This window comes from Rhinatrema bivittatum, chromosome 1 (genome assembly GCF_901001135.1).
Source record: "Rhinatrema bivittatum chromosome 1, aRhiBiv1.1, whole genome shotgun sequence".
NCBI lineage: Eukaryota > Metazoa > Chordata > Amphibia > Gymnophiona > Rhinatrematidae > Rhinatrema > Rhinatrema bivittatum.
The window spans coordinates 594,994,914-595,016,246 of NC_042615.1; the positions used below are offsets into that span (position 1 = coordinate 594,994,914).

A 21,333-nucleotide genomic window follows, 5' to 3' on the forward strand; every position below is an offset into this window, starting at 1 on the left:
CAGCTGGTAATGAATTCCAGTAGATAGGCCCTGCTATTGAGAAGGCGTGTTCGCAGGTCTCAGACGATTGAGCAGTTTTAAGTGAAGGGACATCGAGTATGTTCTGATAGGCGGAGCGAAGATTGCGGATGGGAGTGCAAATCTTTAGCATAGAGTATGTCCAGGGTGATTTAGTGTTGTTGTGAAGATTGTAAATAGTAACGGCAGACCTGCCAATGAATGGAAAGCCAGTGGGAAGGAAGACAGAATGTGATCATATAATCTGGTACCCGTAAAAAGTCACACTGTAGCATTCTGAATAATTATCTGAAGTGATCTAAGAGCATAAGTTGGAAGTCCGACATCTTCAGGAGTGAGAAATGGACGGAGATGCCGTAGCATACATAGCTTCATAAAGGAGTTTCTGATAACTAATTTTATGTCAGGCTCCATGGAAAGAGAGGCGTCAAATTCCGCGCTTGGCTGGAAATCTTGATTTTGGAGCCATCAGATGTCAGATGTGAGGGAATGTTGCAATGGAGAAGGTACAGAGAAGGGCAACCAAAATGATAAAGGGGATGGAACAGCTCCCCTATGAGGAAAGGCTGAAGAGGTTAGGGCTGTTCAGCTTGGAGAAGAGACGGCTGAGGGGGGATATCATAGAGGTCTTTAAGATCATGAGAGGTCTTGAACGAGTAGATGTGACTCGGTTATTTACACTTTCGAATAATAGAAGGACTAGGGGGCATTCCATGAAGTTAGCAAGTAGCACATTTAAGACTAATCAGAGAAAATTCTTTTTCACTCAACGCACAATAAATCTCTGGAATTTGTTGCCAGAGGATGTGGTTAGTGCAGTTAGTGTAGCTGGGTTCAAAAAAGGTTTGGATAAGTTCTTGGAAGAGAAGTCCATTAACTGCTATTAATCAAGTTTACTTAGGGAATAGTCACTGCTATTAATTGCATCAGTAGCATGGGATCTTCTAGGTGTTTGGGTAATTGCCAGGTTCTTGTGGCCTGGTTTGGCCTCTGTTGGAAACAGGATGCTGGGCTTGATGGACCCTTGGTCTGACCCAGCATGGCAATTTCTTATGTTCTTATGGAGTGATGTGAAAGGATGAGTATTTGTTTTTTTTTTTTTTTTTTGTTTTTTTTTTATTTTGCACTTTTCAGTATTTGATACATTCAAACTTTTTTTCCATAAATGCTGGAGTAAGAATTGAACAAACATAGTTGTTTTATCCTAAACATTTCCCAACCCAAAAAAGAACTCAAACTCTAATTCTTTTCCCCATATTACAAAACTAAGGAGGGAGAGTGTCAGAGCAAAATTATTACAATACAGCAATTACAAAACTGCAACAATTATAAAGGAGAGAGATTCTCAGAGATTCCTTCATACACCAACTATTCAATAGATGTTATTATTCAGCCACTATTCCTTGGTTCCTTCGACTCTCAAGGTATTCAGCTAATGGCTCAGGCTCATAATATACAAATTTTTTCCCTTCAACTTTCAATACACATTTACAAGGAAACCTGACATTAGCTTGAAACCCAAAGGTTCTTGCTTGATTAGCAAGAATTAGAAATTTCTTCCGTCTTGTCTGTGTCTCTGGTGAGACATCCGGATAAAACCAGACTTTTTGTCCCAAATACAGCATAGATCTTTTAGCTAGAAATATTTTAAGCACATTATCTCTTTCTTCCAAATGTTTATGAGTATTTGTTTTATCTATGTTTAATGTTAGGCACGCGATTGTGTTTAAGCCGGGCACAAATTGAGGAAAGACAGAGAGATGTAAATTATGTATTGAGAGACCAAGATGACTTCAGGGGAAAAAGAAATTGAACATCATCTGTATATAAGTTGTAATGAGCGCCTACATTTTTTTCTCCAAGGACAAGCAGGATCGTAGTCCTCACACATGGGTGACCTCATCAGATGGCACCCCGGTCCGGAACTTTGATCATAAAGATTTTAGAACTTTCACATGCCCTGCTGAGCATGTGCAGCTGTGGTCATCACCCTGCCCCATAGGCAGAGTCCCTCAATTTCTTTTTTTTCCAAGGAGCTATGTGGTCACAAGAGCCATGTGTGTCATGATATTCAGTTTTGCTCTCTTCTCAGTTTTTGTAAGTGATTTTTTTCTAGAGCTGCAGCTGTTTTTCTTTCTTTTCCCTTATGGTAGTTTTATTTTCTTTTCCTTTTTCCTCTTCTTTCCAGTGTCTGTCAGCCACATGGCAAGCCTTAGTCGCTGTGCAGTCTGACAGAGTCTGTTTCTATTCCTTATTAAATAAATACTGCACCTGTAGTTTAGTATCTGTGTCCTCTCCTTGCTCTGTCTGTTTTAGTACCTTTGACAGGTGCTGGCAGGACTGACTGAATGCAGTCCGTGGGTGATCCACCTGGGGACTCGCCTGAGTTCCACGCGGGCAGGAGTTCCATGTTGTTTCACCGATCAATCGGCATCAGAGGTTTAGACAGTGAAGAGATCGAGGACCACACTCTTCCTTTGGGGGTGAGAACTCATCCTCTCCACATTCAAAAGAATTAGTCTCCACAGGCAGGAGCCCAGGACGATGTAGCCTCCCCTCCTGATGCCTGTAATCACAATGCAGTCTCCTTGAGAGAGAGGGTGATCAGGAGCCTGAGCAAGCAGCTTGCTGTCGCACCTTCGGTGCCATGCACAGTAAAGGCTGCCCATGCACATCTGTGACCAGCGCATTGTTGATCTGTTGCGTCGATATCAGAACTGCCTTGAGCACCGTTGTCCCCCTGGATGATGTTGAGGTGTTGGAGCAACCTTGATGCCATCGAAGTGCATGACCACCCTCAGTGTAATAAGACCGGTCCATTGATGTTTTCGGCCGCTGGCTTTCGATGTCCGCTTGGGATGGCGCTATATACCGTTGAACTGATCAAGACACGGTCAAGCTCCGATGTCCTGGGTACAGTATCATTTAGTGCCCTTGATGTGATCCATTGTTGGTGAGCGTGAGAGTGCTATTGACCTTACGGGCACCGTCACCATAGTGGGCACCAGTGGACGTGATCAGATGTCGCAGGACATGACTGCAGAGCACCATGGGCACTGTCGGTCGCCATTGACTTCACTGCTGCCATTCCATGAGGGAAATGGCGGTGCGCCATTCCCGACACAATTTCAAAGGCTGTGTCCAGCCTCTTGGAGCATTATTAAGTACTGGAGGGGGCAATGCCATAGAATGCCACCCACCATCATGCCGTAACCAGAGCCCCAGTGGGACTAGGGACACTGTCATCACACTGTTCCTATTCACTGTGACAGTGGATCGCAGCATACATGGTCGGGTATGGCAAGACATCTGCTCCAAGCGCCTTGGGCGATGGTAGGCGGCATTCTCTCTGTCTTTGCAATACTCAGCTATGCCAGGGTTGTGCCATCGTCTCATTAAGGTATCAGCCTCCTTGTCTGTTCTGTACCACAAAGTATTGGGGTGCGCTGGTGAGGAAGGAGTCACCACACTCTCTGTGATTGCTTTTTGGCTGCATGCAACCAATAACAGGCGGTGCTTGGTCCTTGCTGTGCCGTGGGATTGTAGGTGGGCCACCATCCATAGGATGGATTACAACTGGATGAGAACTAGTCAGCATGCATTTACAGTATGGGTGTGTGTGTGTTTCCCTCGTGGCGAGCACAACAAGTTGTGTGCCGCAGCCACAGGGCTGACCTAGGACTGCATTCCTGGTTGAACCCTTAGGGGAATAGACTCCAGGAGGGTAGTGTTGGGAGTCTTCTCCTTCTTTGTAAGAGGAATAGGTCTTTTGACCCCTGCCGGGTAACAAATCCTCTTTGTGTGGAAGCCCCTGGGTCTCCATCCTTTGCAGGTTACCACCGAACTGGAGCCTTGACCAGGGGATAGCAGTGGCAGTCATTGGACCATTTTTGCTGGGGTCCCTCCAATAATTACTGTGGTGGCCTACCCCATCTAAGGGTAGCTGCCAGTGGCAGATTGGATGTTCTGAACCTCCGCAATCAGCAATTGTAACTCAGCTATCAACTGGAGAGTTGAAAATTTTTGGGATCGGGAGGCCCCAATTCCCATTGCCTTCCTGTCCCTTCGGGAAGGGGAGATTTGACTGGATTCCAGGGCAACCCTTATGAGTTCCCTTCTGGATGCCCAGTTGTCCACCCATTCAAGGGGAGTCCCAGGTTCTCTATTTCCTGGAGAAGGGATGTCACTACTTATGATTGGCGGTCACTCTTGGTTTCTCATCCTAAGGCACAGCAGGTCTACTTCACGAGGGAGCCATTCCAGAGTAGCTCTCCGGTGAAGGTTAGGGATTTCTCCCATCCAGCAGTCACCTTTGATACCTGATGAGGTCATTGGGCATTTTTTGATGATGACCACTATTGCCAGTCATTCTCGCCTCAGGGCCCTACCTCAGGGAGGAGGGTTCCAGTCCATTTAATTGGCAAATATATCTTTCAACCTATTGCCAAATTCATGGTTGAGGAGTTGGAGGATGAGGGGCCTTGCAACAGAGATGCTGCTCTTTGGTTGCAATGGCTTGCAAGCTATATTTCCCCATTTTAGGGTTAACCCCGTCTGTGGACATGGGAGTCCTAGTTAATGCAACATTGTTCCATTTACTGGACCAAGTGCTTCCTTGGGGAAAGTATATGTAATCATGGCTGAGGTATTAATGCTTAAGCCAGGTTCTTGGCAATCTGTTCTGAAATTGCACTGACCTTGCCCTGGTAACCTTAGGGTTTCCAGGCTGGTGAAGAAATCTTGTTCAACATGGGTCTGCATTTTCAGCTTCCTGTCTGTTAGTGGAGTGTTTCTGAATTTTTTCCCTGGGGGATTAGCTTTCAGTTTCAGCTATTCCAAGCAGGCTGAAGTTTCTGTCTCGGTGAGTACCTCCTACTGGAATCAGCAGGAGGTTATTCGCTTGGGGGCGGATTTTAAGAGCCCTGCTCGCCGGTGCGCCTATTTTACATAGGCCTGCCGGCGCGCGTAGAACCCCGGGACTCACGTAAGTCCCGGGGTTTTCCAAGGGGGGCGTGTCGGGGGCGGGGCCGAGCGGGGCGCCGTTTTCGGGGCGGGACGTGGCGTTTTGGGGGCGGGCCCGGGGGCGTGGTTTCAGCCCGGGGCGGTCCGGGGGCGTGGCCACGCCCTCCAGAACTGCCCCCGGGACGCGTCTAGGCGCGCCAGCGGCCCGCTGGCGCGCGGGGATTTACTTCTCCCTTTGGGAGGCGTAAATCCCCCAACAAAGGTAGGGGGGGTTTTAGACGGGGCCGGGGGGGTGGGTTAGGTAGAGGAAGGAAGGGGAAGGTGAGGGGAGGGCGTTAGCGAATTCCCTCCGAGGCCGCTCCAATTTCGGAGCGGCCTCGGAGGGAACGGAGGTAGGCTGCGCGGCTTGGCGCGCGCCGGCTACACGAAATCGGTAGCCTTGCGTGCGCCGATCCAGGATTTTAGCAGATATGCACGGCTACGCGCGTATCTACTAAAATCCAGCGTACTTTTGTTTGCGCCTGATGCGCCTACAAAAGTACGCGAGGGCGCCCTGTTTGAAAATCTACCCCTTGGGGTTGAGATATACAACCTAGAGACTTCTTACCTTTGCAGTCCAGCGGTCTGCCTCCTTGTGTTCTTTGCTCCTTCAGACTTCCAGGTGGAATGTTGAGGGGAGGGTAAGAAAAACTAGGGCATTCATGGTATATCTTAGTGTATACCTGCAGGGAAAGATACATTACTTTTCCCTATATTTTTGCCAAGTTCTGGCCAGTACTGCCTTTAGCTTTTCTTACTTCACTAGGTTGTCCAAAGTTCCTTCCAGCTCACCTGAACTATCCTGTAGGCTGAATGGATAGCCCTGCTCTTGACAGGGTGCAGTATGGGTGAACTTCAGGCCTAACTTATTTGGGCTGGTGATCCCATTCAGGGATTGCCTTTTATCCCCTGAAACGTTTGATGCTGTCCTGCATGGTCAGCTTTGTCTGGGGCTTTGGCTTGTAGGGTCTGTCACAGACCCTGCCGCTTGTTGCTGATTATTTTTCTGCCCACTGTGCCTGTCAGCCAAACATGGGTATCCTTCTGCAGAGACATTCTGTCCTTTGGATGACCGTAGTTTCTTTCTGGGGAGCTCTCGGGCCGCAGTTGGTTTTTCGGTTGTCTTGTAGCAACGAAGGAAATTATGCGGTCTTCGTCCAAGACTCCTTTACTTGTTTACATCTCTAGACTTTTTCGTGTATCCAGGAGGTTCCAGACCTACTGTCATCATCAGGGTTTCCTGATTTGAAACCCTGCTTGTAATGTTTTCTGTGATGCGGAGTACATATCTTGCTGGCACTCGCATCACTCCTCTGCCTTAGGCGCCCCTGCTATGCATGGGGGTTTTGTGTCTCAGTCGTTTCTATGTTTTTTTCTATATAGAACCCAACTCTTTTCCTGCCTAGACCCCTTTGTGGGTCGGCTGCCTCACAAGCAAAAGCGAGAGAGGTGGTGCTTTCAGCACTGTGCAATTTCCTGCTTTCTCCTACTCGGACAGCCTATTGCTTAGGAATCACCCATGTGTGAGAACTACCATCCTGCTTGTTCTCAAAGAAAGCAGAGTTGCTTACCTGTAATAGGTGTTCTCAGAGGTCAGCAGGATGTCACTTGTCACAAAACCCACCCGCCTCCCTTGGGGGTTGCTTTCTCCATGTATTAGCTATATCATGGCTTGAGGGACTCTGCCTAGAGGGCAGGGTGATGACTACAGCTGCATATGCTCAGTAGGGCATGTATGAAAGTTCTAGAATCTTTGAGATCAAAGTTCTGGACTGGGGCTCCATCCAATGATGTAACCCATGTGTGAGGACTAACATCCTGCTGTCCTCAGAGAACATCTGTTACAGGTAAGTAACTCTGCTATATCGTGGAAACTAGGCTTATTTGTGGCTCTTGAGTTGACCACTCTTTGCCATAAAGGGAGAACAAGGTTGGTGAACCTTAGGAATAAGATGGAGCTAGAGAGAGAGAAAAAGTAGATGAGACGCAAAAGCATGAAAAGGTGTGACATAGTGATGGATGGAAAAAGCAGAGGCGAGACCTGGGGAGAAGTGATGTGGAAAGGGAAGGGAGATAAGGAGAAAAGTAACAAAAAAACAGGGAAAGGGTCAGGAGGAGCTGGAAGAGCAGAGTTCAGTATGATGAGGGGAAAGAGGCGAACGTTTTTTATTTTCAATTTTAAATATCTTGATTATGCGACTTTGGAAAGTTTTTAATGTATTTTAAAAATTCTAGCAGTGTTCTACTCTTGTTAGCTCTATCTCCCTTGCATACTCTTCACCTTTCACCCTGAAGTTCATAACCCAAACTGAGGTTGTCTGAATGTGAATTGTAGAGTTTCTTCTCAGGGCTGGAGCAACCCAGGTGGGCAAGCTGCAGGGAGCAATATAATCTCCTGCTGCCGCCCCCTCATCACTCCTTCCATCTTGCTTTCCTTTCTGTGACACCTCCTAGCTCCACACTGATACTCTCCTCTATTCCTCACTGCCGTCCTGGGCAGCCAAGGATCAGACTGTAGGCTGCAGTATGCTAACCGTCCATGATACCTCCTCCCTCTCCTGGGCACTCTTCCAACATAAGGGGAAGCAGTAGGGCCATGTCGCTGCAGGGATTGTGAGCACGTGGCAGCTCAGAGTCCCTGCATTCAGGCACCTGCACTAGTAATCATTGTGCATTTGAGGAGCCGGGTAGGTGTCCTTGCGCCGACGGAGGCTTGGTGGGACCCTGTATTGCAGCAGCAGTTGTAACAGAGCAGCCAGCCTGGCTGGGAAGTGGGAGATCAGTGTGGCAGTGGTGCAGTGTGGGGCACTGTGCCCAGACCAGCCAAAGCACACAGCCGGCCAGGCCCATATGCATGAGAGAAATGGCACAACACCTGGACTCGGCAGGAGTCCACAAAGTACCATATCCTGGAGCTTGGAGCCAGAAATATGTCAAATACTAGGCAGCCATGTCTCCTAGGATTATCAGGATCAGGAGGATTCCTGCCCGGAGGGGGAGCTTCTGATTGGCATTCTGTCCCAAGTCCAGTAGAACCTGCTTGTAACACTGACCTGGATCTGTTCTTGGTAATAAGCTTCAAAGGTGTGGTATTAATTACAAATTTCCCCTCAGAGGTTTTAGTTTGAGACAAATGACAACAGTTACAAACAAATGCTTTTGAAGTAAAAGCAAAAAGAAACCTTACACTTTTTTTTTAATTAACTCTCACCTATTGTTCAGGACAGATAGATAAACCTGCAGTCCATATCTGTGGTATAGCTCTGACTGTGGTAATGAAGACAGGTACACCCGAAAATCACCTGGGCTGAGAGAACATGAAATGCTTTAAAAACAGTCCCCTTCAAGTCGGATGGGCCCACTTCATAAACGTGACATGGCTGAATGCTGTCTCTATGGCAGGGCTTTCTGCACCAGAAAGGTTCATATTGGTCAGCTTTGCATTAGTGCTTGTCAGAAGATATTTCAATTATATTTTTACAAAAAGAAATTGGCTACCTGCAGTAGATGGGCTAAGTGGAGCTAGCACATTCCAGTCTGCTGGCTGGGTTGATAAATGGATATTTGTAGGGTGCTATAGGCTGAACCCACCTGAGTCATGGCTATGTTACAGCCTCACATCCTTGGGTGCTGTTCCCCACTTACTCAGGCTAAGATCAAGGATTCGAAGTTGTGAATCAAGAGGGAAAGGATAGAAAATCTAAAAGGAGGGAATACACTTCTTATCTGCGGTGTCCCACCCTGCACATTTTCCTGTGGTTCTGCATTGCAAGAGAGATATAGTCATTCATGAAGGAGTCAAGGAGAAATGCAAGACAAAAGGGAATTCAGGAGAAATGAGCTTAGATCCTGGGTAGCCTGAATTGGTATCTAAAGTAAAGGCAGGTCCCTGCATGTCTTTGCACAGTTTGAGTGACTGTTTACAGATTATCACCAAGGTGTAGCTTTTGTTAACTTACTACTGTTCACATCTGTGAAGCAAGTCTCTTCATTTTGGAATTTATTTATTTATTTATTTATTTATTTATTTATTTAGCGTTTTTCTATACCGGCATTCATGATTAGAAACCACATCATGCCGGTTTACATACAACAAGGGGTGAGAACAAGAAACGAAACATAAACAAGTGCAAGCAGATCAAAAGTTACATTACAACAAGGGTCTTAAACTGGGAAGAGAAATTAGAATAAGAGAGCCGAACAGTAAGGATTACATTATTTACATTATTTACATTATAATGTGAAGTCTCTTGTATAGTTTGCTATCTCTTATAAAATTGCTATCTTTTAGTTCGGATCTGGGAAGGCTTGTTTAAATAGCCAAGTCTTAAGCCTTTTTCTAAAAGTCGGTAGGCATGGTTCTTGTCTCAGATCCGGAGGGATAGAATTCTATAATGAAGGACCGGCTGTGGAAAAGGCTCGGTCTCTGAAAGTTAGGTAGTGAGTGGTTTTGGTTTGGGGAACGCGGAGTGATCCTCTGTAGGCTTCTCTGATGGGCCTAGTGGATGTGTGTTGTCTGAGTGGTATTTGTAAATCGAGCGTTGCTTGATGATGTATAGCCTTGTGGATAATAGTGATTTATTTATTTATTTTTTTATTTATTTCAAATTTTTATATACCGGCATTCGAGACAGCAGTCACATCATGCTGGTTCACATAAAACAGGGGTGCATAGTAAACATAACTATAACAAAGGTGCTGAAAAGGCAGTTACATATAACAGGGTGATAAGAACTTGGATGAGAAGGAAGAGAAAGGATAGGTTATTAATTTACATATGTAAAACAATAGAATGGATAACCAAGTTGTAGTTGGAGATTAGTTGACTTGATGGATTTGTGGATGATTCTAAAGTGTATAGGCAACCAGTGCAGGTTCTTGAGAGTGGGGGAAATGTGATCTCTTCTCCTGGTGTTGGTCAGAATTCTCGCAGCTGTGTTCTGGAGCATCTGAAGGGGTTTGATGGAAGCGGAAGGTAGACCTAGTAAGATGGAATTGCAATAGTCTATCTTAGAAAAGATAACTGCTTGAAGGACCGTTCTGAAGTCTCGCACGTGAAGGAGCGGTTTGATTCTTTTAAGTACCTGGAGTTTATAGAATCCATCTTTAGTAGTTTGTTTGTTTGAAGGATTTTAGGTTGAGATGGTTGTCGATAATGCCACAATGCGGAATGCCACAATATGATGTGGAGTTATCCAGATTTCAAGACCCTAAAAGTGTCTCCAAGGCCCTGAAGCAAAGCCCGCCCCCCCCAACTGGAGGAATTCCAGGGAGCCCCATGGGATGTAGAATGGCTCGGCAGCTCTCATGTGGGGCCCCCCCCCTTATATCCAGTGAGAGACTGGAAGAGGGGTTACATCACTACAGCACCTTTTGTTCACCCACTGAGAGATGTTTCTGGTTTTCCAGACTTTGGCTAGGAGTGGAGGGGCGTTTTCCTGAGGCAGAAGAGTCGCTGGAAGGTTTATAATTTGGAGCAGTGCCCCTGGGCTGCTGCTTCTGCACACTGCACCAGGACAGGAGCCGAGCCAGAGGACCAAAAAGAGTTCGCTCTTTTGGGGGTTTAGATTTTTTTTTTTTTTAAATTGAATCCTGATGTACCTAAATAATCCCTTTTCTTTTCTTCTTTTTGTTGGTTGTTGCAGGTAATAGAGCGTCCTGGAAATTACGTTGAGCCAACGATTGTAACGGGGCTTCCCCACGATTCCTCCATGGTCCACACTGAGACCTTTGCCCCTATTCTTTATGTTGTGAAATTTAAGGTAATGGATGAGGGGGGGTGGGGGGTAAATTATTCTATCTCCTTATGGAAGGATTTTGGTTTCAGGTTTTGTTTTAAAGGGGGCAAGATGAACTGCATGAGATTATCATTTTGAATTGCCAAAAGTGATAGAGAGCAATAATTCACGGTACGCTAATCAGCGGTAAGATTTCTGGTGCATGAGCCTGCTGGCGTGTGGCTGCAGCACCTTGCTTTTGTCTCGTAGTTCCCAAAGGCTTTTTTGTTACATAAGAACTTCAGCATTTTCTCATCACAGTAAGGCTGGAAGTGACTGGTCACCGAATAAGTGGCTTTTGCATTTTGGTTTGATGTTCTCACTTAAACGGACTGGAGTCTCCAACTCCTTTCTGGTCATTGTCTACCTTGTACCGTTTCCTTCCTTCAGTATAGGGCTATTTATGTATTTATTTCATTTTACCGCTCAAAACATTGCTAAGTTTACTTAGTAAATTTAAAGTTGCAGCACTACCCGGATTTGTTTAAAGCAGACTCGTTTGTTGTTTTTTCCTCCAAAAACTATTTTATTTCCTAGCGTGTAAACAGATGGACTCAGGACCAGTGGGTTTATGCTCCCCTGCCAGCAGATGGAGATGGAGCAAGCTGACATCACAGTATATATATACTCCTGCAGTGACCCCAGCCTGCCAGTATTCTCCATCTCCAACTTACGGTGGACGTGCATCTCCCTATGGGGATTGCTTCAGAATTTGGAAGGAGAATTTAACATGGAAAAAGAAAAGCCCTGCTGTCCTGCGGTGATACTAGATGGTCCCTACCCCTGTTGAGAATTCCTGAGGTGATTTCCGTGGTCCTTTAGATGTGTGCCTTGGTCCGGTAGCTGGGTTTCCCAGCATGGACTTAGCTGATTATATAGCTTAAAGGCAGTGGGTGCAGGAGGCCGAGCATGGTGGTGATGGCACATGCCCTCTCCCCCCACAGCCGGAGACCATCTCTGTACTCGGTGGGTAAGAGCTGAGCTCGGGTAAGTTTAAAAAAAAAAAAAAAAGTTTGTAAGACAGAGACAGTATAGAGGGGTTTATAATACTTCCTCCGGTTTCTGTGCTCAGTGCGCTGTTCCAACGTTCGTTCCCGGACCCCTGGGGTTTAGGGAAACTGGGCAGCCTGGTGGGTTGAGCGGTGCTGATGGGCTAGGCCCCGCAGTTAGGCTTTTTCCTGAGTGCCGCATTATAAGCTGCGGCAATGTTTTCACGTGCTTCTGTGCATGCCTTACTGCCCTCTACAGGATGTTGGTGTGCACAGTGGTTTGGCTCTGCACACGCGTTGCGCGCTCAATTTAGGTGCACAAGTTGTGATGGAGAAGGTACAGAGAAGGGCAACCAAAATGATAAAGGGGATGGAACAGCTCCCCTATGAGGAAAGGCTGAAGAGGTTAGGACTGGAGAAGAGACGGCTGAGGGGGGGATATGATAGAGGTCTTTAAGATCATGAGAGGTCTTGAACGAGTAGATGTGAATTGATTATTTACACTTTCGAATAATAGAAGGACTAGGGGGCATTCCATGAAGTTAGCAAGTAGCACATTTAAGACTAATCGGAGAAAATTCTTTTTCACTCAATGCACAATTAAGCTCTGGAATTTGTTGCCAGAAGATGTGGTTAGTGCAGTTAGTGTAGCTGGGTTCAAAAAAGGTTTGGATAAGTTCTTGGAGGAGAAGTCCATTAACGGCTATTAATCAAGTTTACTTAGGGTATAGCCACTGCTATTAATTGCATCAGTAGCATGGGATCTTCTTAGTGTTTGGGTAATTGCCAGGTTTTTCTGGCCTGGTTTGGCCTCTGTTGCAAACAGGATGCTGGGCTTGATGGACCCTTGGTCTGACCCAGCATGGCAATTTTTTATATTCTTATGTTCTTAAGCGCTGGTCGTGCGCTCAGGCCTTGATGCACAGTTTGTGTGTATGTTTTTTGCGGCGCTTACTTTTGGGGTGCCTACTTTTGGTACACATAAATGGTGCTTAAAATATTTTCAGTGCGAACTGGCTGGATGCACATTCTCCATCGCCTGTGCACTGATGGCGCTGGTGAGCAAGAAACCTAAACGCCTTTTTCTTTGTGTTGCCTGTCATATTCGGGCATCTCAGCCTAATGTGTCCTCTAACCTGTGTCAGCGCTGTTTAGAGGCTCAGGGAGAGTTGGCTTCCTCTGATTTTGCTAAGCCTGGATTCTCCTAGCCTGGTTAAGGATTTGTCTGGAGATACGCTGGATCTTGGAACTTCCTTGACTGGTTCCTCCGCAGGGGATGGCAGTTCAGTGGGCCTCACACCAGTTCCTTCTGGGTTTAGCCTGGATCTGGCTGCTTTTTCTTGGGTGGAGTTTTTTCAAGGTTTGCAATCTTTTCTTCAGGCGTAGTCCTCAGCTTTGCCCACTCCTGTCAGGTCAGACCCTCAGCCGTGGCTCCTCCCTCATCCAGTCCTATGTTTAGGCACCAGAGCACACCTTGGTTCGCTGCAGGTAATCCTGACAGGAACCCGGATGGCACTGATAATGAGGCAGATCCTGATTCCCTGGAAGATGGGAAAATTACTCTGGGGTTGGAACTGTATCAGACCATGTTGCAGTTCTTTCATAGAGATGAACTGCTGGTCCTGGTTTCCCAGACCTTGAAGATGCTGGGTGTTCCTAGTGCAGATACCATGTCTAAACCAAAGAAGAATCCCATTTTGGTTTCCTCGTGTAAAGCCTCTTGTTTTTTAACCTGTTATGGACGCATTCAGGAATTGATTAATCTTGAATGGGAAGCCCCAGAGGAAGGCTTCAAAGGAGTTGGACATTGGAAGACCTGTACCCCTTGGATTCAGCGGTGAGATAATATTTCCGTATTCTCAAAGTGGATGCGCTGGTCTGTGCCATCTCTAAGCGGACGACTATCCCCGTGGAGAGAGGAGCAGCCCTGAAGGATGTGCATGATAGGCAGATTGAGGCTATTCTTAAGCAAGACTTTGAAGTAGTGGCGATGACTTTAGAGATAACTTCTTGTTGCGCCCTAGTAGCATGATATTGTCTGCTTCTCTCTCAGGAAGCTGATGATTCTGGAGTGAATTCCAGAGCCATTATGGAACCTGCTACCACCTTTTTAGCTGATGTGGGCTGTGATTTGGTCCATACCTCTGCCAGAGGAGTGGCTTCGGTAGTAGCGGCAAGGCATCAACTATGGATGCGACATTGGTCAGCTGACGCTGCCTCCAAAGCTAATCTTACAAAAATGCCCTTTAAAGGCCCGCTCTTGTTTGGAAGCGAGTTGGAGAAATTGGCTAGTAAGTGGGGCGAATCTCCGGTCCCTCTGTTGCTGGAGGATAAAAAGCAGTTGCAGCACTCCTCTGGTATGAGATGTCGTCTCCAGGGTTCCAAGCGTTTTCATCCCTACAGAGGGTCGAATTTTCAGGACTTGGCTTTTCGGTAGGTCTCAGTCCTTTTGGCCCAGACAACCCAAGAGAGGAATGGGCTCGGGGGTGGGGGGTGGATCCTCCCGAGCTTCCCAATGAAAGTTTGACAACCCACCTTCGGGAGCAAGAGATAGGGAGACGCCTCTCTCTTTTTTTATCAGTGGTGAGTCGAGATTACATCAGATCAGTGGGTCCTGGAGGTGATACAAGCAGGATATGCACTGGAATTTTGCAGTATCCCTCAAGATGTGTTCATGGTGTCTCTTTGCCACTCCCCACAGAAGAAGCGGGCAGTAGAATCTATGCTTCTAAGGCTCCTCCGGTTGAAGGCTGTGGTTCCAGTGCCTATGTCTCAAGAAAGTATGGGGCGATATTCCATTTATTTTGTTGTGCCCAAGAAGGAGGGCTCCTTTCATCCTATCTTGGATCTCGAAAGTGTCAACTGCTATTTGAGGGTAGCTCACTTTCACATGGAAACCTTACGCTCCGTGATAATGGCCATGCAGTTGGAGGAATTTCTGACCTCCCTGGTTCTGTCTGAGGCCTACCTTCATATTCCCATCCATTTAGAGCAGCCACATTTTCTGCGTTTTGTGGTGCTGGGGCTCCATTATCAGTTTCAGGCGCTGCCTTTTGGTCTAGCCACTGCTCCCAGAATATTTTCCAAGGTCATGGTGGTAGTAGCAGCGGCATTGAGAAGAGATGGGATCCTGGTACACCCATATTTGGACGACTGGCTGATTTGAGCCAAGTCTCAGGAAGAGAGCTGCTTTGTTTTCCACAAGTTGATCTCCTTGTTGCAGGAGCTCATTTGGGTGGTGAACCTGGCCAAGAGCAGTTTTCAGCCATCTCAGTCGTTGGAATATCTGGGTGCTCAGTTCAATAAGAGGCAGGACACTGTTTTCTTGCCAGAAGTTTGAATTCAGAAATTGATGTGACAAGTGCGTCAGCTGGTGAGCACTTTACGCCTGACACTGTAGTCCTATCTACAGGTGTTCGGTTTGATTGTGGCAACCGTGGAAGTGGTGCCATGGGCGAGGGCGCATATACATCCTCTTCAGCGCTCACTGCTGTCTCGTTGGAACCTGCAGTCTCAGGACTATTCAGTTCAGTTCAGCTCCACTTGCCAATGGATATCTGCTCTCACCTCCAGTTGAGGTTGCAGGAGGTCATCTAAGAAAGGGTGTTTCCTTGGCCTCCTTGACTTGGTTGATACTCACGACAGATGCGAGTTTTCAGGGTTGGGGAGCTCACTGACAGGAGCTGACGATCCAAGTGTGTTGGAATGCCAAAGAGTCCCTCTGGAACATCAATTGCCTGGAAGCCTGGGTGGTCTGGTTGGCATGCTTGCAGTTCAGCCACAGATTGCAGGGCCAAGCGGTCCAAGTGATGTTGGATAATGCAATGATGGTAGCCTACATCAATCGCCAGGGAGGAACGGAGAGCCAGCAAATGTCGCAGGAAATAGACCAACTTATGGAATGGGCAGAAGAACATCTACAGATGATCTCAGCCTCTCACATTGCAGGAAAAGACAACGTAAGAGCAGACGTTCTTATCAGGAAGAGTCTGGACCCAGGAGAAAGGGTGTTGGTCGAGACATTTCAGCTGATAGTGGATCGCTGGGGCCTTACGTTCTTAGATCTACTGGCGACTTCTCACAATGTGAAGGTTTCTAGATTCTTTAGTCACAGGAGAGATCCGTGGTCCCTGGGCATAGATGCTCTCCTACAGGTCTGACCGGAAAACACGTTGCTTTATGTCTTTCCTCCATAGACCTTCCTGGGCAGGATAATTCACAGGATCGAAGGCCAAAGGGGGATAGTACTCCTGGTGGTACCAGATTGGCCCCGACAACCATGGTATGCAGATATGCGAAGACTACTGGTGGAGACCCCCTCCCCTTTTGTCTTCCGTCGAACAAGAATCTGTTGCAGTAAGGACCTGTCCTTCACAAAGATCCGACTCTGTTTTGCTTATGGTTTGGCCCTTGAGAGGGCTTGCTTGTTGAAGCGGGGATATTCTTCTGCAGTGATTGCTACCTTGCTTCGTGCTTGTAAGGTCTCCTCTTCCTTGGCCTATATGCGGGTTTGGAGAGTGTTTGAGGCCTGGTGTGAGGATCGGGGTGTTCTTCCTCATTCGGTCATGATCCCGCTCATTCTGGAATTTTTGCAGGATGGATTAAACAAAGGATTGGCCCTTTAATTCTGTGAAGGTAAAAGTTGTGGCTATTGCCTGTTTCCGGGGCCCGGTGAATGGTGATTCCTTATCTCAGTCTGATGTGGCCTGTTTTTTGAAGGGAGTGAAGCATCTTTGGCTTCCCTTGTGGAGTCTCAATTTGGTAATGGACTTCGTGGCTGGCTCTACGTTCTGACGACTGCCTAGCCTTTCCTTGTGGTTATTGACCTTGAAGACAGAGTTCCTGGTGGCTATCTGCTCTGCATGTCGAGTTTCCGAACTGCAGGCCTTGTCTTGCCGGGAGCCGTTCCTATGGGTGTTTCTCTAGGGGCGTTACAACTGTGTACTGTTCCATCCTTCTTGCCCAAAGTGGTGTCAGAATTTCATTTGAACCAGTCAATTTCCTTGCCGTCCCTGGATAAGGTCAGGGACACAGAGGAGTATCACCGCCGGTGTCCCTTGGATGTCAAGAGACTTATTGTGCGGTATCTGGAGGTTTCTGAACCTTTCTGAAAAATGAATCGCCTGTTTGTCCTTCATGGTGGAAGGAAGCAGGGTGAACCAGCTTTGCGGGCTACTATAACTCACTGCATTAAGGAGGTAGTCAAGCCATGTGTGTGGATGCTGGAAAGTCGTTGCCTACTCAGGTTAAGGCTTGTGTCATGGGCGGAGGTTAGATTGTTGTTTCCCGTTGACATTTGCCAAGCTGCTATGTGGTCCTCCTTACATACTTTTTCCAGGTTTTATTGTCTGGATGTGCAGGCCCTGGAGGATGCAGCCTTTGCACGTGCGGTGTTGACTGGACCGTGGGCAGCCTTCCGCCATACTCAGGAGTAGCTTGGATACATCCCATTGGTCCTGAGTCCATCTGTCTGCACGCTAGGAAATGGAGAAATTACTACTTACCTGATAATTTTGTTTTCCTTAGTGTGGATAGATGGACTCAGCTTCCCGCCCTCAGTAGCCGAATGATTGTTTTAATGGTTCTCCTATGGGGCTACATGTTCCAGGAGTAAGTGCTCATCCAGTCCCTAGATTGGGGTACATACATTTCTTGCTTGAGTTCAGTGTTTCTTGTTGGTTAAGTACAGTAACGGTTGACTGTTTTTAATCAAGTTTTTTGCTAGTCTGTCCACAGTTGCTTTTGAAGAGAATACTGGCAGGCTGGGGTCACTGCAGGGCTGTATATATTGTGATATCAGCTTGCTCCATCTCCATCTGGCTGGCTGGGGAGCATAGCCCACTGTTCCTGAGTCCATCTGTCTACACTAAGGAAAACAAAATGATCAGGTAAGTAGTAATTTCTCCATTATATTTGAATTGGTTGATGGCAAAACAAATGCCCGTGTTTTTTTTTTTCAAGGCGATACACACATCTCCTTCCACGAAGTAACCCCTTAGCGCATCCTGACGGAAGAGAAAGGGTTGAGTCCATGTTTCTCATGCTAGTACAGAACTTCTGCAGTTTTTTGAGAATCTGAATAGCAGTGATGGCTAAATTAGGAATGGAAAAGAAATTCCTCCTGCCATTCCCTCCCCTCCCCCTAAAAAGATGGCAACTTTTACTTATTTCAAAAGCAAACATTTTTTAGTGATGGCGGGTGCATTTCTTAATCTAAAAGCCAGATTTAAGTTTCAGGCAGAAACAGGGCGGAGAAAAGCCCTAAGAACCTGCAAACCCGTCTGCTTGCACAATTTTGAACTCGCATCTCTTTTATGCAATGATTTTACTTCCCTGCAACTTCAGGAAGGGGAAAACGTGCACAAAAAACAGGAAGCACTTTGCACGGAATTTTGATTTTGCAACTTTTTTTTTTTTTTTTAATCCTGCTTTTGCCTGAAACTTCAGTGTGGCCCATTAAAAGTTTATAAAACCAATTTAAAATTATTTTGATATTTAAAAATCTTAGCATGGGCAGAATTTGCTGACCTTTCATTGGCTATATCACAGGAAAGGAGGGGTTCTTGGTCCCACTGTCTGGAGCCAGCCAGTCAATTTTTCAGGATATCCACAATGAATATCCACAATGAATGTAACCCCCTCTGCTGCAGGGGGACACACTCAGTCCTGGAGCGAAGTCCTCACACAGTCTTACACAGCCTCCGGGCATGAATTTGCTGAAAGTGGGGGAGGCTGAGCTTCTACTGGCCAGGGCACACAGGGGAGATGTCTCTTTCTCCCTCTTGCCAAAGTTTACTCACGGTGACTGCTTCCTCTATATAGTCTCTGCGTCGGTGCCAAAAATGTACTGGAAGTTTGGATGGGGTATTCCAAAATGAAACTTTACTGTTACCCATTTTCAGAGCCAGTCACCTTGTAGCATTAATGTTCAATATAACTTTGGTGCTGTCTGACAAATGGTAGTGTTTGATTTTTTTTTTTTTTAATATTTATGAATTTTCAAACAAACTTATAAATATCATACTTGATACTGTGGAATAAAAAGATGAGTCACAGAAATCATACTAAAACTAGAACATCTGTGATACATCACTGTAAGACCACATCAAGGGAAGAGAAAAGAAAAAAAAATACAAGATTAACAAGAAAATGACTTTATGATCTATGGACCCTCCTAAGTTTCGCAGAGCTAATTACACTGGTGGAGCAGTCTTAGTTTGAAGGAATCCTTCCAATTGAACAGGGTCTGAGTAAACATTTTGCTCCCTGTAATTTCACAATACACTTACAGGGAAAAACACAAAAGAGAAGACACTTCCAAGGCCAAAACCCTTGGCTTCTTTAAAAAGTCTCCTCCTAACCCGTGTCTCTTTCAGTACATCAGGAAATCTTGAAATATGTTGTCCCATGCTTGATTTTTTTTGACCATTTAATAAAAGGGACAAGAAGCCATGAAAGTCTGATGGTAAAATTGGCAGTTGTAATGTGACGTCTTTAAACTTTGTTCAGACTTTGTTGCCATGGGTCAGTAGCTTGGTACCTGAAGGTTTGTGAATGAAGACTACAGCAATTCAGTAATGAGACCTGACTGAGCAAACATAATGCTAGGTTTTCAAACAATTGTTCTCAATTCAGTGGAACAGTTTTTAGTAGATTTGTTCACATAAGTTAGAAAATGTAGCATATAACTAAAGCAATGTATAAATTGATTTTGACTTTGAAAATGATTACTTATTCACGTTCACATTTTTACAGTCTGAAGAGGAAGTTTTTGCTTGGAATAATGAAGTGAAACAAGGTCTTTCCAGCAGTGTGTTCACCAAGGATCTGGGCAGAATCTTCCGATGGCTTGGGTATGATTTTTTTTTATTCTACTTTTTGTTTTTATTTAGAATATATGCTAATGTTTTTTTTATTTAAACTGTTCAAATAGATTAATCCATAGTTCAGTTTCTTAGTTAAGGAAAATAGATGAAGATGCTACTCTCTGAGTTCTTGCAAAGTTTTCAATCTACCTTATCTGTTTCTTTGTTTGCTTGTAGGCCTAAAGGATCAGACTGCGGTATTGTAAATGTCAACATTCCAACCAGTGGTGCTGAGATTGGAGGAGCTTTTGGTACATAACTTGTGCTTCTTTCTTGGAAATATTTGTTTTGTAAACTGGAAACCTGCAGGTCATAAAGGTGAAGGGCTGTCAGTGAGGGACTTAGATCTACCAGATGTAGATTGCAAAAGTGCCTGTTGCAGGATTAAATAGAAATAGGGGGAAGACTGAAATTCTTGCAGGACATATTTCTCCGGCATTTTAGTTGAGAAACCCACTCGTGAGGCATCCCTGGACTTAGTAGTAGCAAATGGAGACAGTATCACTGAAGGTAATGATAGAGGACAGCCTGGGGTCCAGTGATCCACATGCCGTGTAGGTCAATGTAAAATACTGGATTAGAATCCAGCAATACTAGAACGAGGATCCAAGATTTCAGGGAGGCAGGCTTTACCTTAAGGAAGTCTTGTCAGGAGTCTGAGATACAACAGAATCATAGAGAGCAATACCAAAAAAAAGTATTGAAATAGCAACATATCTTTTCATTGAGCCCATTAGCAATAGAAGAGAATTAAGACCACTTTGATTCACCAATGAAATAGGAGAAAAATTAAGAGCCACAAGGAAGAGCAGTCCAGAAATACAGACAGACCTGGAAGGAGGGTAGGCAAATTTATGAAGAGAGACAAAGGCAGGCAGGAATGGCAGTTGTTATTGGCAGAGGCTCACATTTATTTATTTATTTATTTGTTTGTTTTTCTATACCGATGTTCATCGGACATATCACACCGGTTTACAGAGCAGCAGAGGAGTCTATTGGCATAGACTTCTTGATTTACATTAGTACATTTTGACATTTAGGATTGGACTTCAATACATTTTACAAATGGAAACGTATGTGGCTTGTTTAGTGAAGGCAGGGAATAAAAATGTCTTTAAGTGTATAAAAGAAAAGGAGGATAGTAAGAAGTAAAAGTAAGGAGTTTAATGACGAGGAGGATCAGAAGAAAGCGGCTAATGCAGACAAATACTTTGATATTCACTTTATAAGGTGAGGGTGATGGACCAAAACAACTGTGAGCTGATCACATTACCACTAAGTAAGGAATGAATATTCAAGATACTTGCATATTTGAAAGTAGATGAGGCAGTATGATTCAGTGGGGTATGTCCTGGAATACTGAAAGAGCTAAGGGAGATATCGACTGCACCCCTCAGCTTTGTCAGTTGAAAGTGAAGAGGTTCCAAGAGGCCGGGGAAGAACGGATGTTGTACCACTCCATAAGGGTGATAGTGAAGAGAGAATGGAACATTGCAGCACTGTTACAGAAATGACTATGGAAGTGTGGGACTGGAATGATAAGACACAAAAGTAACAATAAACCTCTATTGCTATATCTCAAACACAAAAATGAAACCTACTGTCCAGCCAGACTAGTGCCAAAAAAAAAAAAAGGAACCTGCTTGCCCACAGACAGCTGCTCCCCTATTCTAGCCAGCAGCA

The 21,333-nt window shown here is 45.6% G+C and overlaps 1 protein-coding gene across 1 annotated transcript in view; it reads left to right on the forward strand.

Moving 5' to 3' along the window:
• The window catches only part of ALDH7A1 (aldehyde dehydrogenase 7 family member A1), a 93,268-nt gene that overhangs the window by 62,359 nt on the left and 9,576 nt on the right, over positions 1–21,333 (forward strand). Inside the window, exons 14-16 of the mRNA XM_029619431.1 lie at positions 10,665–10,781; positions 19,541–19,638; positions 19,828–19,901. Coding sequence (XP_029475291.1) covers positions 10,665–10,781; positions 19,541–19,638; positions 19,828–19,901 — 289 coding nt within the window. The remainder of the gene's footprint in view (positions 1–10,664; positions 10,782–19,540; positions 19,639–19,827; positions 19,902–21,333) is intronic.